At 41.0% G+C, this 27,359-nt stretch overlaps 1 protein-coding gene across 4 annotated transcripts in view; it reads right to left on the bottom strand.

The window, feature by feature from the left end:
* STARD13 (StAR related lipid transfer domain containing 13) overlaps positions 1-27,359 on the bottom strand; it is a 305,503-nt gene that overhangs the window by 131,180 nt on the left and 146,964 nt on the right. Inside the window, exon 1 of one of the 4 annotated variants that reach the window (XM_064504942.1) lies at positions 17,273-17,420. The exons of the other annotated variants lie outside the window; for them this stretch is intronic. Within the exon in view, the coding sequence (XP_064361012.1) occupies positions 17,273-17,396 (124 nt within the window). The 5' untranslated portion in view covers positions 17,397-17,420. Of the gene's footprint in view, positions 1-17,272; positions 17,421-27,359 lie in introns of those variants that run through there. 4 annotated transcript variants of the gene reach the window in all.

Here is a 27,359-nt window from a genome sequence, read left to right as displayed (position 1 = left end):
TAACTGCATGAGCAAAAGAGAAAAGAAATACTCTTCTAAAATGGTCCTACACCTGCAGCAGGTTCCCTTAGATTGCCTGAACTTGCAGAGTGCCACAAACTTCCCAAAACAGTATTAAATGCATGCTACTGGATATCATCAACTGCATAACAACAGTGCTGTGTTTGTTGTGTGCGGCTCTACAGCGCAATGTGCACTAAAAGAAAAGCTGGGTTTGATTCTGGATTGCATTTTTGCAAATTTTGCAAACGTTTGATTGGACTGCAGCCCAGCACAGAATTACTCTGCAGAGTGCACATAAAGCACTTGTTAACCAACATCTAACTTTGTTAACCAACATTCAGCTAAAATGTCTCCTTTATTTCTATACCCCTCAAATTGTCACCACCAGAACTGACACTAGGTACAGGCAAAGGAGGCATCTGGCTAGGGCAGCAGAGTGCAGAAGAGCAGCAAAGCCATCACTTCGGTGGTTACTTTGCTTCTATTCGGACCCAGGAAATTTGAGGTTTTGGCTGACGAGCGGGGAGAGTTTGGGCTATGTGGGACACCAAGTCCTGGGAGGGTGGCCCTCTGCACAGGTAGCAGAGCCAATGTCTGCCTCCACCTCTCCCATCTCTGTCAGAAAGCAAGCTGAATTCAGCCTTGTGGCAGCCAGCGTTTTTGGCCCAGGACCATCTTGCTTGACATGTGTCAGTCATGTGCTGTTGCTACAAGCACAAGTGAGGGTGCTGAAGGCAGCACAGAGCTGAGGTCTGTCCACCCGGCACATGGGGATGTGCTTGCCCGTGCAGTGGAAAACAAGGTGCACATGACATTTTCTTGCCTCCCTTAGACTGCCAGTTTGGGCCTCCCAGAACCCAGATCCTGCAAGGAAATAATATGGATGAGCAGTGAATTTGGTCACTCGTCTAACCCGCCAAATCACTGCTAGGGCAACCAACACACTCACACACTTAGCTAGCTGTGTAATTTTTGCCATATTGGTGCCTAAATAGCAACCTCACACATAAAGAAGCTGGGGGAAATAAGGGACGTGCGTGTTACTATTTATCCCTCAAATTATTCTTTTCCATGCCAAAAGATTTAGAAGTATCAAAGAATCATAACATTTTTTGTTAAAAAAAACATCCCTGGCAGTCCTTCCAAAATAAACGAGCAGTGGAACAGTTTATGATATAATTAGATATCCATGAATCAGACAAGTCACTGATCAGGATTCTCTGTCTCCCTGAAGTCCACAACTTAAGCTTTCCATTTCTGGAAGCAGTATTTCTCTGTACTCTATAAGAGACATCTTTTTTTTTTTTTTTCCTTTCCACTCACGGTTTGCAAGGCACTATATACCCATTGTAGAGCTCATGCATCTAACTGGATAAAGTCATTCTGGCCAACACGCTGCAGGTGTTTTTTTTTTACAAAGTGGAAACATGCCAAATAGCAGAAGCCATGCAGAGGAGAGGGTTTCACCTAGCTCCCTTGTCAGCCACCACACCACTTCTCCTGAGAAAGAGCACGTAGCCTGCTCCTCTCCTTCCCCCCAGTCTGGCTTTGGAAAATGTTTTTAGTGAATGGGAAGGACCAGAGAGCCTAAAACCTAATCGGCTGCAGCAATGCAGAGTGTGTGAATTATTCTCCAGCAGAAGTTCCCTCCTTCCCACCCCGTATCAGCTGTACTACCTTGGATCATATCCTCTATCTTGGTGTCTACCCTCTCTAACTCCGTACGCCTACACATTCACTTGTACCCCCACCTCCCTCTGCCACCGACCACTTACCAGGGCTTCTCTTCCTCTGTTGGTTTCTCCTCCGTTCAAAATATGCAGACCAAGGGAACTGATTGATAAGGTCCATACCAGGCAGTGATTTCTTTTTTACTATCTCAACTCCAGCCTGACGAAAATATTCCTCTCTACACTCTGTTTATCCTGGAACCCTATCAAGTCGCTCCACCAGCTTTCCTCCTTGTCCCACTTATTGAGTGGCCAGCTCTCTTTCTAATCAACCTTACGCTGTTCCTCATTTGTTCTTGTCTACTTAAGGTGTTGCTCCATGTTTATGGAATGTAGTTTTACTGGAAAAATTCCTTGGCCAAGACCATCAAAAGGAACTACTCATCCTGGGTAGATTTTCCATGACACTTTCAAAGTTCTGACTTCCTGGAAGTGTCGATTTCCTCAGGCTGAACATCAGACCTCTTGAAAGTATCTCAAATGGGGCAACTAAAAATTGCAGAACTTAAACTGCACCTGACCTTTGAGAAAGGTTGGTCCTGCTTATGTTTGCTGGTATTTTTTCTTTTTTTTGCTCTTGTTCAATTAGATCTTGACTCAGCTACATGAAATTAAGGCAAAACCAGGCTCTAAAGGAGGTCTTTCCAGGCCATTCTGCTCATGGAGGTCCAAACCATAACTCAGTGATTACCTGTAATTGTTCTGGATTTACACTTGCATAGCTGAGATCAGAACTGGCTTTAAAGTACTTTGTAGGCACTCTGTACTTGGATTGCAAAAGAACCAGAGATTCATGTATTTCGGTCTATTTTTCCTCCTTTCATGTCTTGTGGAACTTATGACAAACAATATATTCACTGGTTCACAACATGCTACTAAACAAACAGGTTATATTAGAAACAAATGGAGTTCTGAACATTTTGCTTTCAAACTGCTAATAAGCCTGCATTGCTTTTAAAATAAACTTGTTCCAACTTTGCTCAGACTAGTGAAAGCTCATGTGAAAGGATGCAGTTCTGGCCATGACACCTGCAGATGATTTGAAAATAACCTTTTAAAATAGCAGTTGTGATGTGAGGGATTACACGTTTCCAAAAGATTACAAACGGGAAACAGACGCTATGTCTCACCAGCCTGGAAATAGCTCAGCTAGGACACACACAGTCACATCATAAACCTCCCTCTTACTCTGTTCCTAATTGGCACCCTTGTTAACAACATCATCAAAGAACTATTTACTGAAACCTGCAAGCTAAGGGGTCACACCATAAACTTGCCATGTTCTTATATGCTGTCCTAAGCCTCTACTAGCAGCTGTTGTGAAACATATGATACCTGAGGGTGGTGGACTTTTAGCCTGACCGAGTACACTGTACCAAGTACAACGGCTATTTAAACATAGATAACTGAATAGCTGTGTGAACAGTGAACCTCAAAATGAACTTTAAAATATGCAGTACAAAATTTGCATGGCCATTATCCTTGTTGCTTAGCTAAGGCAGTCAGGGAACAAAAATCAAATCACACAATTTTTATTACAATAAATACAGTATAAGTTCTAAATATGTGTAATTCACAATCTGGAATCCCAGAATTATCTGGAAGTGGAAAAAGCAGAGCTAAGCAAATACATTTATGCAAGGTTCAGACACACTGACTGGGTGGCGTAGGAATGAATATCTTTAGTGTGTAAGTGCCACTGAAGCCAAAGGGGGCTTGTCAGCTCGATCTGCTGCTTTGCTTACCTGAGCAGATACCTTAAAATGAAGGCAGAGATGCTATGAGCAACAATCACTAAAATTAAACATCTGCAATGATTGTCTCGCTGATTTTCATATCAAATACACTCAGGTGGCAGCTGAAGAGGTGGCTTTTTTCCACACCTGTAACTGATGCAGACACATCTTTGGTGCTGTCACTTGGGCTAGGTTTATGGAAGGAAATAAGCAGCACCTGAGGACAATTCATCCCGCCTGTCTCAGACACCTATTTTGGGAAGACAGGACTTGCCTCTGGAGGTACTCATTTCTGTCCTGACTGTAGAGGACCTAGTGTGACTAACTCAATCCTGTCGGACAGCATCCCTACCACGCTCACTGTTTGCATGTCAGGGCAGATAGATTTCACTTGTCTGCTATTTGTAACATGACTCAAGGCTGTGTGGATAGAGCATAACACAATGCCTGTACTTCCAGGGACTGAAACCTAAGTGGAAAGGGAGTGAGGCCTCTTCCCTCGTGTATTTCTGCCATTCTGTAGAACAACTTAGCTGACCTGGCCGCTACACTCCCGTCCTTGCACCTAGCCTTGATCTGGCGAGGAAAGTGTAGGCGCAGAGAGTGCTTCGACAGGGTTGATGGGCAGGTTAGTGGATGTGGTCATCACCTGTCACACACCTCGGAAAAGCCAGTGAAATGTTCATATATATTGCATTCACATTTTCATTGGCAAGCCGATTTTTAGGACATTGTCCTTGGAAGTGGTGTCTTTGTTTCTATTGCTGTACAAGCACGGTCCTGACAGAGAAAGACTCAGAACTGCTACATGCTGACGAGTCCAGGAAAGAATTAAATACTAACTTTATAAAAGACTACTGTCTTCTACAAGTTTTCTCCTTTACCATTAAGGGGGAAAGGACCAATTTACACAAGTTTTAGCTACTGATTATTTCCTACTTACTCTATTATTGCCAACTGATTCTTCCACTTAAATTGTGCAGACATGTTTGTTTTACTCAGGTATCTACTGGCAAAAATAATTGCGAGATGAGACTTCCGGTGTAAAACAATGCCCCCTATTAAAGAAATAAGTCATTAAGCAAGAGCATCCGTAAATAGAAAGGGTTGTAAAAACAAATAGAGGAAAGCATGTGGTTTGCAACATCTTTGCACTATTTGCAGTAGCTAAATCTGGACCCAATTAATGACCTGTTTATTTTCAAAAATCTCAATAAAATGCCTTAGCAAAAACTTAATCTGTCTCTGGAGAATGTCTTATTTCCTTCCATATGTTGCCTGATCTGTCACAGCAATAAACTTATTCCAATTTTCAAGACCCCTAACAACTGCACCAACTGATCCTTTCCATAAAAGAAGAGATAACTGTTCCAATGCTCTAAAAGCCATGATCCTTCCTTAAGGGAAAGCAACATGGAGGAGTGAAAGAGTGAGGGCTCTGAACAGCACCTTCTGTTGTGATCTAGAATCCAGAGATTTAAAATAGCTCTGTGGATTCTCCTGTTCCTACCTAGAATTCATCCCAGCTGTTTTATAATCCTTTTGCATTTGTTAGTTTCTTTAAAAGGCTGCCATGCCAGGATTATCATATATGCCTTGGCTTGATAACACTTGTCCTGCTGTCCTTGTTGTTTAGGATGCCTTCAAAAGAAATAGCTCAGGCAGCTTTGTAATTACATATTTTTATGTTTCTGTAAAAAACAAAACAGATGTTTCAGAGTCAGTTTTACTTGCCAGTGTCTTTCTCTAAACTAGATTCTGAAATTTATTGATCTCTATTTGAATCTGATTAGCTATAGCATCCTCGACTTTCTTATACATCAGAAATACATATGTTCTGGTGCCTTCCTATTTCTGATGAAATCTCAAGCATCCTACTGCACTGATTTCAGAGATCATATTTTTAAGAAGGATATGCTGTTGGCTTAGAGGTTAAATATAACAAAACAGCTAACGAGCCCTTCCAACTGGGTAGAACACTTAGCTATGGGTTTAAATTTATAGTGTATTTAAGTGCTCTGCTGAATTAAGGCCATAATAAAATTATCAGCTTTGTTCTGAAATAAAAGCACTGGGAACTTTTAGGGACAATTATAAGAGAAGTACTGTAATTACCAAAATATACAGGTGCCAAGTTGATGTAATATGCTTCTGGTTCTCTGTGAATGAAAGCATCTTTATTTTCAGTAGTGGCAGTGAGTCAAGCCAGGTTGAGAAAAGCCATCATTATATCAGAATCCAGAGTGTTTCTGCTGATTTTGGAGGAGTTGCTCTATATTTTCACTAGTGTAACCGGCAGAAAAATTTGGTCCTAGTCATTAACGGATTAGGAAGTTATAGCTGTTTTTCCCAGGAAAGAAACTGGGCAAAAACTCAAACACCTCCCCATGTTGCAAAAATTCAGGTAGAGGTTCAGATTACCTATTTCAAATTATATATTTCAACCAAGATTATTGACATTTTGAAAGCTGATGGGGGCTTTTTGGCCATATAATTTCCCAGTCTGCTCAAAGGTAGCTGATGGGCTCAATGCTATATGGGGCTTTGAAAATCTCGACTGAGACAAATAATAGCAGATTTGGTGCAGGTGGATGAAATAACAAATGATATGGAAAAGCAGAATCAGTTGCCATTTTTACCTTCCTATGATACCAGAAATAGAGTGATGTTCAGGTAAGTTTTAAAACTACAAATCAAAGTCTGAAAAAATGAAGAGAAATACTGTGTGCCCTGCACTGGTTTTACTTGAAAAGACATGATCTGAGTCACTAGCTCTACCACTGCACAGCAATCGTCCTCCCACCGGTTTTCTCACAACTCTATCAACTCCTCTAGTGCTTGTCCATATTGTATCATTTTGTTCTATTTCAGCTACTTTATTTGGAGAGCTAGCCTGAGGACATGCCTTTACTTTCTCTTGGTGACTTCTACAAATGGAAAATATTTTTGTTTCCTGAAAAAAGTCATACCAGCTGTTGCTGGAAATCCTCAGTCACTGCAACTATAATGATACCCACCCTCTAAAACCGTCTGTTCATCATTCAAATCCACAGTATTTTAAAGACTCTTCTGTTTTGTGCCTTCAGACAGACAATTCTGCATTTGTTTCTGAAGCACCATTTGCAAGTTGGGATTGCTGCAAAATATTTGCTAAAAAAGAGTGTGAATAGTTCATGGACTTGTCAGAATCCATCTGCCTGAGTCTATTAATGGATGCATTCCCAGCTGTGGTCTTTGCAGTGTCATAAATAAAAAAGATCTCCTTCTTACTACAAATCCAATGGTTGAAATCTCCCTGTAAATTTGATTGATCTAGATAAAATCTGCTCTTATGTTAAAGACACCTCTTAATATGAGCAAAAGCAAAAAGGACTCACAGGACAGAAAGGACTCAGAGTCTCAAATAATTTACAACATTATTCTTGATAATCTATTAAATAGCATGCCATTCAGATGGGGGGGGGGTGGAGGGAGGAGGAAGAGGTGCTTTTTCTGGAGTAATGAGATCTGCATTAAAAATAACCTAAGAGTAGTATGTTGGGAGAGATGTTCAGGTCCTCTCTCCTCCATACAGTGAATCCAAAATAAACTCTAACATGTTTGCAACATACTTCTAGGACCCCTCTGCTATGATTCAATTGCAAGTGGCTCCAAAACCTTTAGGAACCCTTTTTTTTTCCAATGCTAAGTGTAATAATGGAGTATTTTGACTGAGGAAGGTATCATTTGCAACAGTACAGTTTTTACTTAACTCTTTCAGCATTCCCGCAAGCTACCCTCTTCCGGGAACCCTCAGTAATGCTGATTTTCTTTCTAAACTGCAGTGATAGAAGGTCAAATACAAAAGCATTTCAAGCTGCTCTTAGGTCACATTCAGACATGCTTCTTAGCTTCTCAGGAGCACCAATGCAATTCATTTCTCTCTAGCAGCAGGGAAACTGATTATCCTTGCTTTATCTTAGATCTGTGACAAGTGAAGTCATCAAAATATTGATGGAATTAAGAGTTAAAGCTATTTTTGAATTAGTGAACTTAAGTTCTTTAGGTTCAGACTTCTGAAAGTACTTACAGAAATGCCACTAAGGTTTTCCTGTAGTGCATCCACGTAGATGCACGATCTAAAATTTGGGCAGTCTCGTAAATGAAGAGGATTCACAAAGCTCTACCCATTTGACCACAGGTTTGGCAAAGGCTACCTGCACAGGCAAAGCCCAGGATGCCTCAGAGTCCCGACCCGCTTTTGTGCTTGGGTGGATCCTTTGTGGCTCTCCCAGCAAAGTTGCAACTTTGAAAAGCAGCTATGTTGATCCTTAAAATCTTAATATGCAGACAGTCAAAATTTCAAAAGTTCTCGGGCCTTATACACTTAAAATGCTTGAAAATAACATAGTCAGGTCACTTCAACAGAGAGTTTGAATGCCACCTTTTAGATGATAGCATGAGCATTAGTGCTAGAGAAATACTTGCAGTTTAAACATTTTTTCAATTTAGCATAAATTTTTAAATGGTAAGGGTTTTGAGATAGATTAGGAATCAAATTGTTTCAGTTTAAAGAAAAAGAATGATTGTAAGGTTCAGGGCTTCCTCTTCCACTATATTACAGCATGTTGCTGGATCTGTAAAAATCTCAGAGCACAAAAAGTTTCTGTGCACTTACTGTCCAATAGCACCAGGAAAAAAAAATCAGTATTGGAATGAAATTTTCTGTTGAAACAATTCACTCTGTCTGACCACTTTATATACAAGAGATTATGTTTTAGTTTTGCTTTGCATGCTAGCTGAAAGCATCTCATTTTTTTTTCTCCCATGAAATTTGGACTACTTTCACTTTGCTAAATATATCCACGCAGAAGTGATGTCAGGACTCCAGGCCAGGCGATGCCGCGGTGCTTTGTCCGCACTGCTCTGGACTAGCACCTGCAGAGGAGAGTGGCTACATCCACGCTGGAGTTTTGGACCCCATATGACTCCTTTGGGATCCTTAACACATACTGTTTGGCATGATTTTCTTGCTGTAGGTGCCTGAAATGATGTAAGGGCTGTGTTACAGTCCCTCGGGCTGGGGTTTTTACAGCATTAAACTGAGAGCATGGATTGCATTGCATGCCTTTGCACATGGCATCAGGGCATGTGGAGGTATTTGCTTCAGTTTAGTGAGCTGGGTACAATATGCCTAAATTCTAGTGCAATTAAATATGATTAAGGCCTGTTGCAAAAGTACAGAAAATTGATCTTCTGGATGGCACTCTATACTTGATTGACTTAGTATGCCTTGAATATTGCACTATATTAATAAAATTGGTTATTGTATCTAGTATTTTGTGATGCATATCATATACACACACAAATGTATATTACTGTATGTAAATTACTGCCCTCTACTGGAAAGAGTGGCAGAGTATTTCACATTAAATTGTTTATTAACTACATTAATTGAATTGGCTTTTGAGTTTGGGGTTTTTTGGAATCAAGTACCACGAATTGCAAATGTTCCTGATTCTTGCTTGTACAATAGTTACTTATTGTACTTGTGTCTGTATATATTCAACCTTAGCTTACTTGCAGTATATGCTACATCAAGATGGTCTGATGTCAAAACATTTTCAGTTATGAAATATAAACAGGACTTGCAAAGGAGCCACTGAAGTACAGTGTACTTAAGAATGCTATAATGCCAGGGGAGGAGCCCCTTACACTAGGATTACATTTTTAAACCTGTAATAATCAAAAGAAGCCATCACAATTTCTGTATTATTTGAATATAACATCCCCAAAACTAAATTTTCAAGAATAAGACAAGTATCACTCCTCTAAACTCAGGAGACTGGCTTAAATCTGTGACATTTTATAAAACATGTTGAATTTTTTGTTTCTGTCTTTTCAGAATTGGAAGCTCACATTTTCAAGCTCTTCTTTATGAACTTGAGATTAAAATACACTTCACTTTAAGTGAAAGCTGGGTATCTCAAGGAGTTGTGACTCAAAGAGATGGTGTTTTAAAGGAATTATGATATGTAGCATTGCAGGAATTGCCCATGCTGTGACAGAAAAAAAATGAGAAAACAGAAAGAGCAAGATAGCACATCAAAAAAATTTGAGAAATACAAAACAGAAAAAAACCCCAAACATAAATCAGTGTCAAACTTCTGCTCTGAAATAAGGCCATTCTGGTACTGCTGGCAAATATTATGGAAATCTGATTGTTAAGTCCTCTGAGTTTTGAGAATCCTTAGGAGTGACTATATTTAAAAACAATAAAAGGTGGGATATTTTTAAGAGGCTTTTTTTCATTTGAACAAAAAGTGATGACATGAAATTCATTTCAAAGCTGAGACTTACACTGACTTACATTGATTCCTTAAATTAAAAATCACATCTTACTGTAGTTTGGAAAGCAGGAGAGGAGGAGTCCAGTCTTCAAGGCCTTACTGAATCCAGGAATTTCCTATGCTTAGGAATTTGCTGGCCAGCCACCAATGAGGCTGTATTGATGCAAATTATTATGGCGCTCACTTAAGAGCTAAAAGTTTATTGTGGTTATAACTGCTCTATATAGATGGTCTGGCAGACTTAATATTATAAATAAATTCAGTTGCATGGAAATATGAAAAGTGGATTATAGAATTAAAGTCATACCAATAAATATAAAAACACTTAATAGGAAATTACCGAGAAATAATACAAACCAAAGCATATGATTATGATTTTCTGGAATGGAAGATACATAATTTAATATTCCATGACTGATATTAAGAAGCAATCTTGGAATGGAAAAACATTACAATTTTATGTCAGACAAGTAAGTTAAACATCTACACCAGTCTCTATGAGCTCCAATATATCACTGAAAAATATGATTACCAGTAAACACATCTATCTAAACATATAGGAACTTATACAACGTTGTATTATAAATACTGCTTCTGGGAAAATAATACTATAATTTGCTTCAAATATTATGGTCTGCAAGCATCAACAATAATTACAATGCTTACAGGAATCTCCACAGAAGCATGCTGACACGGTATCGGCATTCTTGTATTCCCAGAGGAAATACCTACAGGTGGAATGAACTGGGGAACACGTGTATATGGACAGAAATAAGGAGAAATATTTGTCTTCTGAGAACTGAGAGAACCAAGTGGATGCTCAAGGAACCACATGAAATCAGTAGCAAAAAAAATTAAAAAACAAGTTGTAGTATAAAAAGGACCAACGCAATAATTTTCTAGAAGAATTATGGGTGTATTCTAAAGACTAATGTGCTATTAAAATCAGCGAACAGCCAAGCTCCAGCAAGAATGAGATTTATCAAGGATCTTTGCTAAATAATTATCATGTAGAAAATGACTGATTCAAATGGTACCTATTCCTGTTATCACAACTGATTTACCATCTTATCAGCAGAGCTTCTTATAAGTTTTGTATCTCACAGTGTTTGGAAGTTAAGTAATCAAAACTGAATTTCTCTTAGGAAAAAAATCTCTGATACACCTCCCAGACAGAAGTAGGACTTGTTCAAATACAGAAAATCCGTATTCTTGTAAAAACAAAAGATGAATTTTCATGTCACCTCCAGAGCCTGTGCTGCACCTCCAGAGTTATTCCCCATGTTACATGGGAAAATGAGAAAATCAGAACTGTTCTCTGAATTTTGAGACAGTCAGGAATCCTCCATCACCCCCCTTCTTAGTCTCATGCTGATACAGAAACACTTGTTATGGTGAGCATATTGGTATTTTTGTAAATGTATTTCTGGAATGAACTTTTTGTCCCCAAGGGTCATGAGACTCCAGCAGTAACAGAACTGACAATGGTGGTATTTTGCTGGCATCGCCCCCTTTTCAGATTCAAACTGCTGGTCTTCAGGGAGTGTCTAGGGAAGGAGAAGTAAATTGCAGAATACTGATATAATATGCATGCAAAGAACATCTATATTTTTAAAAGAAATTCACCTAAAAAAGTTCCTAACATTAATATAGAATATATAGCATGATTATTATAATTAATGAGATTAAAGACTAATTTTTCAACCATTATAATTTTTTTTAGGATTGATAAACCACAGAAAATTTCCTGGCATGCTTGACCAAAAGACTCAATCATAAGTCTCTTCCTTCCTTCCCTGCAGCACTCCATCCTGAATAAAGAAAATCCTTCATAACGTTCCTCTGTGACAAAGGGCAGTCTTCTCCCATTGATGGGGTAGGGCTAGGGGGAATTCACACATATACATCTCACCTACATACCTGAGAATCAGCATCTTATACTCTCCAGTGCCTTGGCTGGAAAACGGACTACATTTCTACTTTGCTTTCTGAAAACATATGTGTATAATTTCAAAATGGAACAGAAGAGTACGCACACCAAAATACAAGATTTTACATGTACATCTCTTGTAATCCCTAATGAAAACTGGTCTTGCAAAATTCTTCTATAAAAAAATTTACTGTTTTATTGAACTACTTTAAATTAACTTGCTACATTTGCACTGTACACAAAGGTCTTAATTAAGAATAAATCTCTATAATATAAGAACAGTAAGATGCAGCAGACTTAAGGTTCGCCCTACATTAGGATTACAGCTTTTGCTCAGGGGTCTTTCAGAGGACATGGGAGCCTGGGTGCATTCATTTCCTTTTGGTTTCATAACAGTGACCTCAGGATACATCACACACCAGAAATTAGGTGCCTCGAGAGGGATAAATTATGCATAAACAAGCTGCCTAATGAAGTTTCTAAAAATGTTTAATTTTAATTGAAAACTAAAACCTATGAGGCACCCATAGCACTTCAAGCTTCTTTAATTAGTCTTCAGAAATACAGTCTGTCTTGGCTCCATACATGCACAACTGAAATGCTAAAATTCATATAATATTGGTTGTGACTGCTAGTTTAAGAGCCACTTTCTCTTCCAAATCCTGCAGGATCAACACCTCAGCTTGGTGCCAGGGAGCACTGTGCTGCCAGAGGTGCAATCACTAACCTACGTCTGATCATTTGTACTCAGTAAAAACAAAACAACCCACAAACAAACCACAAGTTACTTTTCAGCGGAGAAGGGGCATTGCCTTGATATCCTTGCCAAACTCTGAAAGTGGTAATTACTTTCTGCCTTACAATGTCTTCCTGCATTTTCAGCTGGACACATTATTTTCCATTTTCTAGCCTCCTTCAGCTAATGTTCAGCTTCATCTCTGACATAAATGCATTTTGGTCACAACTGAAGAGGTTCTTGTGGCTGCAAATCAGTGTATAAGATCCTTCTGAATGGTTAAGGACATCCAAACAGTAGGTTTTCTAACCCCTTCCACTTAAAGATCTCGATTTTGGTTGCCAAACTTTAATCATCTAGTCTAAAGTTTTCTTTGCCAAAAGCCTGCTTCATGATCCTGGTTTGATTTTTGATGCTGCAGGCCATCCATTTCCAAGATAAAATTAAGCCATCATATATTGTCCCATTGCAAATCTTAATGCTGTATCATTGAGAAGCTCTAGTCCTTCATCCACTGAAATGGAAACCTGTAATTTCACAATGAAGGAAAGTCACTCTAGCTTCAAGGTGCTCTCTGAGTCAGCCTCTGAAAAAATCTGTCCAAATTTGTCCAATTTATAAATCTTTGAAAAAGCCAGTTTGAGTAAACCACTGAAAACTTGCCGCCAAATTCCATTTGTGCAGAAGATGGCCAAGCCCAAAACTGGGTGGGAGCACCTGAGCAGATCCTTCCCCAAAAATCACACCAAGCAGTTGCTTCAGGGGGCTCAGGGATAGTCCGTCCTGTACTATTAACGTTCCCTTGTCAGCAGTCAGGACTTCAAAGCAGAGAAAAGGGGAGTTGTGCCTGAATGGCTAGAAGAAATCAAATGGGGGAGAGACCTAATGTCTCTGAGAACACCCAAAATACAAAGTATTTTGGTAGCAGAAGCCCAAGTAAGAAGAGATTTGGCAAAGACTGAGGGTATATCTACACTGCAGTCACAGCAGTGGCTGCCTAACAGTGCAGAAATCCTGGCAGCAATTTATCCATGGATAAATTTATCCACAAAGCTAAACCTAGGAAATCAGAGCAGAGATGAAGCCTTTCCTTTATTAAGAGAATGTTATGGTTGCAAAGTCAAGTGTTCAAGCACTGGAAAATCTCAGAACTAAAGCTGCCTGTTTAACCCTAAATCAGCCCTCCTCCCACCATGAACAAAGTCTCTTCCACATCACATGCATTTCCATAGGATCCCTGTCTCATGATGGCCAATGATCTAGTAATGTCTCAGAGTCACCCTGTTAATTAAGCCAATGATCGTAGAACTAGACTGAGCGGAGGGAAAGAAAACAGAGTTTCTGAGACCACGCCGGGTAAACAGTGCCCTAGGAGCTCTATCCCTACCTATCCGGTGCTGAGCAAGTCGCTTCAAAAAAACTGCAACAGATGGTCAGTAATTGCAAGTTACTTATTTCCTGGGTGTTGCACAATTAGAGCCCAGAAGCTGATTTGCAGGAGTGCTGTGCAGTAGGAGTCACCGAAAGCAATAATTTGAATAGTCAAGCATTATACAAGGGGCAAAAAAAAAAAAAGGGAAAATTCCAGTTCTAACACTCAGAGTTACTGATACTCCTGAGTTTAATCTCATTGTTCCCTATCTGTAAAATGGGAACAATGTAACCTCACAGCTTCTAGGGATACAGTTAAAACATTAATGGTACTCAGACTCTACTCATACACACCATGGAAAAGCACTTGAGGAAATATGTAATTCTGCACTCGGTCCAGGATTCGAGAAGGCTGCAGTACCTCAGGCTTTAGCTTCATGCACTAAGCAATGGGCATCTTACCAGCATATCCTTATGCACTGAATGAGGCAGAAAAGTTCAGTGGAAAAAAAAAAGGAGGGGACGTGATCATGTTGCTGAAGGACAACGCTACACTGCAAGGAGACTAAACAACATGGCAACCTCACCTCTGGCAATTCCTGACTTTGAAGTACTGAACTTCAAAACTTAAATATATTTTAGTGGGTTTTTTTTAGTACATAATAACTGTAAGAATGTCAGAGAATGGGTGCCACTCTTCAGTTACATACAATGGAAGGAAAACTATAGCTTGTTCTGTTTTACTGTTACAGGTGATCATGATTTGAGTAGGGATCTCAGAAACACCTTATGGTCATTACTTTCAAAGAGTCTGTTAAATATGTAAGCCAAATTCCCAAACCAATGGATGCCAGTAACAGCTTCGTGGCTCAGAATTACCCCACCATTAAAATGACAATGTTTTATACGACATTTCAGATCAATAAAGCCCCACGCCAACAATGGAGCTAAAAATTCAGGTTCATTTCATGATCAGTTATTTCAGTGGGCTGAAAGCAGGTCCTTTATCATGGCCTTAGTTACTCTATTCTGTTAGTAGTAAAAAGCCCCAAAAACTCAGTTCAGTGGGGATTTCTTTAAAAATGCAGACAACTGAGGATTAGGACTGAGGATTAGGACTGAGGATGAGTACACTAGATGCCTTTTAGCTTCTTAATTTATTTTTCCAGTCCTGAACTGACACAAAAATAAGCATGCTAAAAAAAGGAACATGTTCATTAATTCTAACTTAAAATGCAAGCATAGCAGGAATATAACCAGAGTAAAAGCTGGCTCTGCAAAAAGTATGAAAAGCACAGAAAAACTGAGACTGGCATTTACATCACTGTAGTGGGTACGCTCGCTTATTAAAAACAAAACAAAACAAAACAAAACAAAACAAAAAAAACACCCACAAAATCCAGGTCAGTGAAACAGAAAGGATGATTAAGAGCTGCTAGGCACCACAGATCCATCCTGAATAAGAGACAATATAAAGTAGTCCTGACCCAGGAGCACACCAGGAACTAAGCTGCTTGCTCATCACTTCTGCTGTGCAGAGCGCCAGGTGGGGTGGAGGGAGAGAAGAGCACAGCAGAGCTGTCTTTTTATGCACCACTTACTTCCCACAGCAACCCATCACTACTGTCTGCTGCTTCGAGAGGGACTGAGCCAAGGTTCAGCTCTCCTCTTGGTCTGGCCAAGGTTCAGCTCCTTGCGCCAGCTCATGCACCTATAGCCCAGCTGTGTCTGCGTGGGGAAACCGGAGCTGCTCTCTCCTTCAGCGCATGGACCATCAACGCAGAAAAGCTTACAAGGAAATCTGGAGAAAGCCCTGAGCAATCTGGTCTGCTCTGCCTGGTGCTGTCCTGAGTTGGGGAGGTTGGACCAGAGATCTCCCAGGTTCCTTTCCAACCCGAATGATCATATGTTTTTTATGAACTAAGTGGTGGCTGCCTCGTGCTTACTTTCTTTACAGGTATATATGTCAGGCAACTGGTGTCTGAAACCTATACAAATAGACAGAAAAAGTAAAGTAGGCTGAAAGAGTAGTTGGGTAAAGAGCTGACAAAGCAGTCATCACAATCTTCATTTGATCATAAGCCTTCATTTGGCATGAAGGCTGGAATATGACAGCAGACTGACAGTGAAAAATGCTTTTTGTCTCTGTCATTCTTCTTAAACACTAGTTAGCAGTTACACTGCTGCTCTGACTGTCATTCAGGGCTGAACCACAAATGTCAGCTTTGGGAAAAAGGGAAATTGTACAACTATCTACCTCAGTGAGATGAGATTTATTGCAATGGATAAGAAGCTGGTCAGGCAATCAGCAAATAATGACACATTTAGATCCGCTTAAATCCCATGCCCTTGCATTAACGAAAGCTGGGAAGAAGAGGCACAGAAACGTGCACTGCAGCTACACAGGCCAGTGAGACAAATAAATATATAAACACAGACTGAAATCCCAGAGACGTAAAAGCATCTGAACAACAGAACATCTTTGGAATCAACAGATGTGATTTGTGCACATTTCACACATTTTGTTAAGTTGTCAGATAACTCACTTCATTAAAGGGCACCTGTACCGCAGTCTCACCAGCACATTACGAATAGCATGTAAATTGTGGCAGAACTTAAAACCGGGACGTTAGTGTTCTGTCCACCTTAACTAAAAAGTCTGACTCCATCAATTTTAATCCACAGGCACTTTAAGAACTTGGCTACAGCTTCATGGCAGCCCGCCCAGGTCCTTTGCTCAATCAAGCAATAGTTGTCTTTGACCAAAAAAGAAAAAAAATAGCAAACAGTAGCCTTGCTGAATGTCTGTTCGCATTTACTTTTAATAAAGGAATAAGTTGATTACATGTGAAGACAGATTAATATTTTGGGTAACCATAACACCACAAAATCACCAGGTTTAGTAATTCACTACTGAAGCTACCCACTTTAATTTTTCAAAAATTACCATGCAATTTATGTCCATTATTTTAGCTGCGTGCACGCATGAACTAATGTGCTGCAGACACGTCTGTTAAACGCATTTTGCCTTAGTATTACACAGTAGCAGCATGTCACAGCGCCCTAGGCAAGGTCACCACGCTGCCAGCACCGCTGCAGAAGGCGGCAGAGGAATCTATCTTTGCAAATGAGCCTTCATTACACCCGATTCTGCCCGTAAATCCCGACGCGCTGTTCGCCAGCGTAGCTCTGCCTGGCATTTGCACCCTCCGCATCCCTGAATTCATGGAGTATCCCGCACGCAGGCACCGGCCGTGCGCAGGCTGCAGGCGCTGCTACCCCCGGTCCGCCCTGCGCCCGCGGGCTGCACCTGAGGCCGGCGGCGCCGCAGCAGCAGCTCTGGGTGACCCGGAGCAGGGAAAGCCGCGCGGCAGCTCCCGCCCGCCCGCCCCCGCCGCCGTCCCGCGGGCGCCCCGAGGGCAGGTGGCGGCACTGACCTGCCAGGCGCCTCTCCCTGACATTCCTCCACAGCAGGTCCCAGGCTTTGGCCGTGGAGTCCCGCAGCTGCTCGCTGAGCGACCGCCGGAGCTGAGGCTTGGCGGAGCGGCGCTTGCTGCTCATCCTCGGCCGCTCCGCATGCCGCCCGGCGGCCCGCGCAGCCCCGCTCAGCGCCGGCGGCGGCGGCGGCGGCGGCCACATGGGGCCGCGGGGCAGCCCCGCCGCGCCGAGCCGAGCCCGCGTCACGGCGGCTGCGGGCGGCCGCGGGCGGCCCCTTCACCTGAGCGCCGCCCGCCGCCTCCCCAGCCCAGCCCAGCCCTGCCCGCCTTGCCCGCGGCGGCAGCTCCGCCGCCAGCTCCCTCAGGGTCCCGACTCCGCGCCGCCCTCCCGCCCCCGGCATAAGGCGGCTGCGGGGGGCGGGGGGCGCGGCCGGCCGCCACCTGGGGTGTCCCGGCCCCCCCCCCGGCCGGCGGCAGGAAATGGCGGCCCCTGCCCGCCTGCGGGTGCCCGGCCCCGGCGGGGCGCCCCGCCAGCCCGCGCCCTGCTGCCAGGGCGGGCACCGCGCTCCCCGGCCCTGCCCGCCGCGGCAGCCGGGTCGTGGCCCCCGGAGATCCCAGGGCCAAGGCGGGCACGGGTGGCGGCAGGAGGGAGGTGGGCCGCAGCGAGGGGCAGGAGGCCTGGCTTGCAGGGGGCTGTCTTTTTTCTGAGGAAGCAGTAATAGCCATTGCAGCCCCCTCAGCAGAGTTCAAATCACACTCCCCACGACGCCATCTCTCCCACTTCTCTCCTGCTTCCTCTGCGTTATCTCCTGGCCGCCCTCCCCTTGCTTCATTCCTCCCATGCCCATCCTCTCACGATCTCCTTTTCCCTAGCACTCTCTTACCCCCTCCTAAAAGCTTTCAAAACTGAACTCTGGTGGTCACTTTTTACACACATTTACAGGAAAAAAAGGAATCCAAGTTCCTCCATCCCTAACAGGAGGGCCCTTACCCCACTTGGGAAACCAAGGCTGGGCGTCCACTTCCTCAGGGATCGGGAAGGTCCTGTCCCAACTACTGCTCGTTCCCTGCCCTGGCCACCCGCAGGCTGGAGGGTTTGTGGCTCTGCTGGCAGCGGGGAGACTGCTAGGGCAGCAGGACAACGGGGGCTTCGTTTTGCCGAGTTACAGCCCGTAATTTATTATTATCGCAGAATGTCCTTGGTGTGCACTGAAGAGGCTGATGGCACTTCAAGTGAGTGCCATACACGAAAGCAGCTGAGCAGCCTGGTGAAGCTGTCATGTTAAACATTATAGATATCCCCATCTTGCTTAAATTAAAATTGAGGCTATAATGCCAGCAATGCCCATGCAAACAAAAAGTAAAGAAACAGATATATTCCATGTTATTGCTCAGTTTTAATAAGGTTGTGTGCTCACTCTCTGATGTGAACTTGTAAAGAAGTTTTTTACTGTCTGTTCTTAAAATGCTCAGGATTCATCTTAATCGAGTACATTTTATCTGATATGGTGCAGGCGATAGGCTTGTACAGTACAGAACTCGTAAAGATCTTGTACGACAGTCCTCCTCCTTGCAATTTTAACTACAGTGTCCTGCAGCTGAGTGGACAAACTCTTAGGAAAGAAGGAATGCCTTCCAGGGCCAGATGCATCTGTGATCTGGAAGGGGGACGGCATAGCTGTGCAAACGTTTCCACATCCCACGCTCTAGATCTGATGCTAATGGCAGGTGAGAGAGTTACGGCTCCTTCAGTCAGCTCCGCTCACCCCTCAGTCTTCTGGCCTCTGCCTCACTTTATTTAATTCCCTGCCAGGGTCGCCAATACCAGTATGTAACACATACAATGCTTGTTTTCTGTCATGGGCTCCTGTCCGTTAGGAACGAGACTGAAATTAGCAATTCATTTCTGATACGGGACTGAACTGCCCTATAACGATCAGCAGTGTCATAGTCTGGATGTGAAATCATGGCATCGGTTTTGAAGGGTAAGTATATCGCTGTGTCATTTCCCTCAAACACAGGTCAGCGCCAGTGGGTACTGTAACCTTCAACAGTGCTCTTCTGGCAGCAACATTTCAATGCGCAATATGTCTTCATTTCTTCAATTGCTTTCTGTGATGGCCAAAAGGTACATAGTAATACAGTAACAGATATTCTCTTCCCTTTTAGACCATTCTTTTTGCTGCAATTCCTCACATTATCTTCCAGATAATCTTTAGGATCATTTTTCTATTCAAGTTATATCAAGCTTTTCCTGTACTTTCAATTTAGTATATTGAGCCATGAAACTCATTCAAAAACATTTATTAATCTATAACATGCTAAAAAAAGGGGGGGGAGGAAGGAGAGGATCATTCTACAAAGGCAAGTAGGAGAGATGCAGAGGCCATACCAAGGAACATGTTAAAATGAAGTTTGTGAAGAATAACTTTCCCTTAATGCATCAAAAAAAAAAAAAAATTCTGTAGGAGGACAAGACTTAATCTATCGTCTTCAGAAATGTTTAAAATGTCATTTTAAGATGTTACTTTAAGTTACCCAGTATGTTCCTGGCCTAATAGGTTTAATGAAAACAGCCTTAACAATGCAAATCAAATTAGCAGTTAGATATTAGCAATTGCCAATATCATATTATCTCTTAGTAACCGGCAGGTCACTAAGATAAACTCCAGTGACATGGCTGTATTTGGTAATCAGCAGCAGAATGGAGCTGGCAAGACCAGTCTAAACCCTGTGACGGACACTGACAAGAACCGGAGTAGTTTCAGGTACTTGCCAGTACTGTGGAAAATAAAATCCAGGAGCAAGGACAGATACTGTATTTTTTCTCCCCACAGAAAACAGTACAATGGAGTAAAGAGAATATATCCCATGCAGCAACTAGCCCATTTCTACTTTATGCCTTTAATGAAGTCAGCTGTTCAGCAGTCCAGTTGTCAAGACAGATATTTTTGATGTATTACACCCAATAGTAATAGTTAAAATAAAGGGTGTGCTATGTAACCTGCTCAAAGAAAGGTGTGTGTTAGAGACCATTCACAGGTCAAAGATGTTTCACTTCCTTTTAGGATGTTAGAAAACATGACTAAGAGAGAAAGCTTTGGACTCCTCCACTCACTTTCAGCTGCTGGTAAGGGCATAAGGAGCCAACTGATCAGTGCTCTTGTCTACAGTTTAAAACATTCTGGTATCCTGAACAAGATATAACATTACTGGGGGAAAAGAAGGAAAGCACATTTTCCACAGAAGCAGCAGTTTTTCTGCTCCATACCAGTCATTCTAAAATGTTACTGTGTTCAGAGTAGTAAAAATACTGTAGATGATAATCAGAAAAGGAGAAAATGCCCAGCTGCCCTAAAAGAAGTTGAATTACAGTATTTGTCTTTTCTCACAGATAATAGAATAGTGGCAGGAATGCAAATGGCATTCGTCTTCCTTAAAATCTTGCAAGCACGTAAAATTTTGGGAAAAAAATCTAAGCCAATTACACTCATGCTCTGATGCCATTGTGGCACAGAAGTCTGGTGTTCTAATTATATATTTAGTAATTTATAGTTCCTCCCAATCACCATGGTAATTAAATGCCAAGTTAATTGATAGTATATAATAATCTGGCCTCTAATTAGCACTATGTTTTTAATTTGTTATAGGTTTTATTATGTAGCCCGATCTAGTCTAATAAAGTCTTTGTAAAAACTCCCGTGCTTTTGATAAGAAGAGGAGACCTAAAGAAAAAGAAAGATGGCAGCATCTTGGTATGACATTCGTAAATTACTGAAAAACTACAATAAAATTAAAATTGCTTTCCTTTTTTTCTTCTAATCTTTAGATGTGGTGAGTCATGGTTTTTTAGTAGTATAAGCACTTCGACATTTATTTGCTTGTAGAAGAAAAAAAGAGGATATGTCTTGCAGAGAAAAAAATCAGAAGAGTACAACTTTGGTTACTGTATGCTGTTTAGTAGACGTAAGCTCCTTACACTTGCATCTCTTAAAAAGAAATAACAACAGAGGAAATCAATTTGTGCTACAGTATCATTGATACAATCTGATACTAATCAGTGTAATATCAGTTTTAGAATGTGCCTAAGACTTCAGGATCTGTGTCTAAATTAATGAAGCTTCTTGAAGTTTATTATACTCCAAATGATGTTGCTGGGTTTTTACAGCTTCAAATAATAGCTTAGACAGCCTAGATACAAATACATCAAGTAATATTTATAACTTTGGCAACTATCTTTATCTCTTTGGGGGTCCTAAAGCTCTGGAATTTGTTCTCTTTCAGAGGCCAAATGTCCTGAGTCTGATGTTCTCTTTCACCATTTGAAAGCAGGGAAAATTTGTAAGTCTGGGTCACCACTGGAAGGGAAGAAAGGGTTTGAGGTTTTCACAGTTCCTTGGGTTTCCTAATGGCATACTGAAGTGAATTGCATGCTAATTCTGTGTTCTGAAGTTATGTGAGAAGTGCCAAGGGCATATGGGTAGGTGCCCTCTTTTACATCTAAGTAAACAAACAAACAGTTTAGAGAGAGTAAAATAAGGATCATTGTGAACAAGAACAAAATGTCCCAGCTTGTTCCCTGGCATTCTCTTCTTGCTTGTTATTTACATATGCAAATTATCATCGTCTTAAGGTACCTTTTATGGTAATCAGTTAGAAAACACCCTCACTCTTTCCCTTCTGAACAAGCGATTGGCACCTATCTGTCCATCCTTTTCCATTTCAGCTTTATAAAGCTCTCAAAAAGGGTCACTCCACATTTTGCCAACAGTAGAGTACTGAAAACCCCTCGCATGCTGTCTTGCATTAGTTGGGGGCCAAATTCTTTCAGTTTTGTTCACAGTGATTAACGCTGAAATAAATGGGACTTCTTGCAGTATGCCATGTGAAAAGGCTCTGATTATGCTCAGATAAAGGGTACAGTAACAAAGTATCTGCTGTTTTACTGTCCTCCATCTCCCTTTCTGAAACCAGAAAAGGGGGGAGAGAGGGCGGAAATAAAACTCTTCTCCTGTTCATGTGATAGAGAATGGTATATTATTAATAATAATAAACTGTATTATCAAAGCACCTGGAACCAGAAACTGAATGGAGCAAAAGGATAACCTTTGCCCTTAGGAGATTACACGCTAAGTATAAAACAAGACACCAGTGGAGAGAAAGAGCTAATTGGAGTAGGAAGGGTGGAGTGCAAGAGAACAATAAAATGATATTGGCCAGTCTAATAACTAATGGTGCTAACACGTGAGAATTATTTTTTGGAGGCGCTGACGCAAAAGAGAGTTAGCAAGAGGGTCTCAAAGGAGGTTAATGTGGTATCTTCATGTATTGAGAGGATCACCTCCCAAGAGTGTTGGGCAGTTTTAGGGAAAGCATGCAAATTTGTATTTGAAAATTTAATAAGTAGGCAATGAAGACTGGCATCCTGTACAAATGGTCCGTGGGAGTCAAGCTTTTAATGTTGCACGAATAATAGATAAGTAGGGAAAGGGCCTTTAGCATTAAGCCAAGTAGCCTCCACTTGATGCAACAGAAAGGGAGATTAACAGAATCAAAATTTACTGAGCAAAAATTGACGTTTTTCTGGCAAATAACTGCCGTTTTCCTGCTTCTACCATGGAACAGGATTTTCACATTCTGGTGAACTTTGACTTGGACTTTTCCCCACATCGTACACACCAGTTGTATCTAGTTCTTACAAATTCTTTTTGAATAACACTTCTAAGATACATACTTCTTTTATCTTGTCTCCTTAACTGAGCCTAAGTTGTAACGGGAGAATGATGAATTCTAGGTGAAGGCCCTGTGTGACAGGTAGGCAAATGGTCTGTTCTAGGAGAGATGGGAAAAAGGGAATAGGGAGGTAATTGTAGGACAAATTGCCATTGGCTGAATTACTATCTAAATAAACAGAGCATCTTTAGTGAATGGTGGAGAACAAAGCTTATACTTATGATGAGCTGAAATTTTCTCTGAAGAATTGCAGCCACAAAAACCTTTGCACATCTCTGTGATAACAGAGGAAAAGAATGGACAGAATAAACCACATGCCAGTAATCTTCCACTTCCTCTGGTAAGATGCTCTGTGGATATCTTAAAAATACAGTGTGTTGCAGGTATGAAAGCTTGGGATGAGCAAAGCTGGTCAGTGTTGAAATAGTCTATCCTTCAATGATTAGCAACTGTCTAGAAAAGTGAGACATTTTATGTTTGTAGATACAGTATTTTTTTACTGGAACAGAGCTTGAATTTTGAGGTGATTATTATCCTTGAAAAAGTGAACAGATATGTTGAAAAAAGAAGTGTCTCAGCACAGAAAATTGTCCCTGTTCTTCTCATTCCAGCTTCTGGTGTCTGATTTCTTTTTTCTTTTTTAGTTGCTTAACAAAAATATGTTATTCTAAATTACATCTTTCTTTGCTCTCAAATGCAGCATTTCCTTAATACTGCATTGGGACCTTGTCTAAACTAGGATATTTTTTTCCCCAAACTTCCAACTGTTATTATCATCACAGTAGCAATAATGGGAACATTTGGATAAACAAAAAGTTAAAGCAGTCAGTGGCAATTTAGCACATGCCATGTCTGGATGCTGTTTCAGAGACCTGGAAGCTTGTTCTTTTTTTTTTTAATAACTCTCCTGGATTACATGGAAAACATGACCAGTCTTGACAACAGGTTCTAACAACAGTGCAGCTGAACTGTTGCCAAAAACACTTTAATTGTAAGAGTAAGAACTTTTTTCAGATACACAGACACACATGTGCGCACACACTTTCCCAGTAATCGGGTTACTGACTGATGGAGTATCTTGCCAAATAACAATACATTGCAAGCTATGGATTTTTACAAGCTTCCTTCATGACTTATTGCACAGCTATTTTTTTGAACTTATTTAACAGATTTAAAAAAACTTAATAGAACTGAAATGCAGCCATTTCTGCAACATAGCAGTTGTGTAACAGTGCAAAGCAATGCTGGTGGCATTTTTGGACAGGCGATAAAGCATGTTGTGTCCAATGGCAGTAGTGGATAGAATTTCAGGTAGGCAAATTGTAATGACCAGAATCAAAATTTGGCTGAGGCCCACGTTAACCTCTATTAGCCTAAACAGTTCTACTGGATCTTTAATGATTGTGTTAAGGGTGATTTTAAATTTCACCTGTGCCACCATGGCAAAGAAGGGCCAATCAGCTACTAACGGTATTGACTCAGTCTTACTCAAAGTGAAGGGTGGTAGCTACTGAACTGTAAGGCTCGTTTCCTACACTCTCATTCTGAAGGTTTCCCAGCCAGGTTTGGAGCCCGTCTAAGTCCCCTCCAACACCAAGTTCTGGCTTTACGGAACTGTGTTTTAGCAGACTAAGTGATACCACAGCTCCTGCTAGCATAAGGGAGCTCACGGTTAGGAAGAATGCCCGTTTCATGACATTTAACATATCTGGCTATTCCCACTGAGAAGCAGGATATTCATGCTGTGAAGAAGGGGCTGGACTAGTTGGATCTACAGTTCTTTCTATCCCAGAATGTCCCTGTTTCTGTGAGAACATTTTGGTAGCATCAGGCAGCACCTGTATTCCATTAACTCCAAAAGCATTTCAGTGTTTACAGTAACCAGGAAATGTCAATGCCTGTGTTATATTAACAAGTCAGCAGTAACAACTGGAGTTTCAGTTTTTAGGGCTGAGCAGAGAATAGTTTACTGTGACTCACTGAGGGTGAGTACTGTAGTACTGTTCTTGAAACTACAGGAGAAAGTTCTGGGGGAAAAAAGAGTTATCAAAAAAAGTCATGCAGTAATGGCTTCATATGATCAACTAGGCAAAAGCATAAATAGCTATAAACTGAAAGTGTAGAAAATATTTGTGACACTAAATCTGTGGCTTCTTCACCTTTGATTTGTTTATGTTCTTTCTACCTTTTGTTTTGGTTGAGGGTGTTCAAAAACAGTTCATAATGGTGTAATTTCATTCAAGATTTAATATCTTGAAAACAAAGCTATGTTAGATTTGCGTATGGACAGTATCACATATGTGAAAAGAGAAAGGTAAGCTATGGTATGTGTCATTGTATTGTAGACTTTATGAGAGGATGTGCTGCTGTGTAATGATGGTCTATGGAAAAGGCTTCCACTGTGAGAAATAAAACAGTCCACCACTCACACCATAACTACTTGTGGTCTCTCAGATAGACTCATGTCTTCTGCATGTACAAGGCAAAACATCCACGTTATGTACATAACAAAAAATAATCTACGTTTGCTTTTTACAGAACTGAATTTGTAATAGTGACATTAAATTACCATTACATCAACAGTAACATCAAACTCCATGGGAGAAAGCTAGAAAATGCAAGGTATTTTTTCTTTTGTTTTGGGATTGAAAGTGATACTTTGTAAAGCAACTTAAAAATTCCCAAGAAAGGCAACGCCAGGGGCCAATCTGTAGCTGGCCCAGCGTGCCAAAGACAAACTGGCAGAGGGAGTGTGAGGAAGTGTTCCCCCCTGCAGCTGCTACTGCATGCAGAGGTGGCACCTGAATGATGACTGAGGTCACGGCCACTGCTCTCTACTAATAATGCCACCACTCCGTCTCCACAAAGACTCTTTTCTTTTTCTTTTTTAATTTAATATTACTTGAAAAGTTGACTCCAGGAAAAAATGAGCAGGCTTCACTTCTCCCTTGTACTCCCTTGGAGCACTATGTCCAGGCTGGCCTGGCAGCTCCTCTTACTATTGAGATACACTTTTTTGACACTCCACATACAGAGTTCCTATTGACATCAGTTAAGTGCCCTACAAATGTAGATATACATTCAGGACCAGGACTATGCCTCCAGAAGGCAGGAAAAAGTTGGAATTTTACTTATGTATTACTGGTTCCAGAGTTTGTTTTCAGTGTTGTATCAGTTTCTAGTGAAACTGGTTTCTATGAATGATGTCAGAACATCTTTATTGTGCTGCAGATATAGATGTTGTTCATATTGCTGACTTTTGCTACTGTCATATAGACTCACTTCAATAGTTTTTTTGTTGTTTTGTGCTGATGTAAACTGGTTCGGTAGTAATTACCCAACATTGTTCTACAGTTCACTGAATTTTTTTGAATCATTAGAAAAACATTGAAACATTCGAAAAACCCATGTAGGTTTCTTGGAGAGTAAGTGCTAAATGGATTATAACTTAGCAGGATCTAACTCAGTGTTCATTTTAAAGAGGGAAGGTGAGTTAATTTGCCAACAGAGAGAAAATGTGTACTGAGTAATCCTTGATGTTATTTTGATCAGAATTATTAGGTATGTAGTTTTGGAGTTTAGGCCTTAAAAATATTTTATTTGTACATATGTGTATGTCACTGCTGAAGGGAAAAAAGCATAAGATGTAAATAGGAAAACCATACACTAATCTTATGGCCTCAGATTGGAGACTGTACCTAATTTCTATTCTGAGATGTGGCTAAATGGTTTTGCAGAGATCTGAGGTAGTTTATTGCTGTCAGTTAAGTCATAAGGAATACCATTTCACCTGGAAAACCTCATCCTCCCTTAGGACTCAAATACATTTGGATTTATCCTCCTCCCTCCTGTCCTATAGGTCATCATTTATATCTGGGCAAGGTAAATGCAAAAAAATGGGTTTTATGCACTACTAAAAAGGAACAGTAGCATCTTACTTTAGTTTGTACAGCTAGAAACTACACTTTTATTGTAGAAGTGATGAAACTCAAGGTTTTCATCATTATCACTAGGGGCAGCTTCATACACAAACCTCTCCAATCATTCTTCAACTTCTCCCACCCCCCCAATTTCGACAAAGCACTGAGCAGTAATGACAACCTTACATTAATGCTGAAATTCTTGACTTGCTGAAGTAATAATTATCAAAATTGCAATGTACGCCACTGAAAGATTTAATCCAGTTTGTGTACTTGCTTTTCCCTGTTCTCCCTTATGGTGCTTTTCAAGAATATGTGAACATAAAGCCTCCAGTTTCTTGCTGATTTGATGACACTCATTAACTGGGGGAACAGGTTCCAGCATATTAGGGTGCTACTTGTTCTGTACCTTATGTTCACTGGACGTCCCTGTG

Source organism: Dromaius novaehollandiae, chromosome 1 (genome assembly GCF_036370855.1).
Source record: "Dromaius novaehollandiae isolate bDroNov1 chromosome 1, bDroNov1.hap1, whole genome shotgun sequence".
In the NCBI taxonomy this organism is placed as follows: Eukaryota; Metazoa; Chordata; class Aves; order Casuariiformes; family Dromaiidae; genus Dromaius; species Dromaius novaehollandiae.
This window is presented reverse-complemented; position numbering and strand designations above follow the sequence as displayed.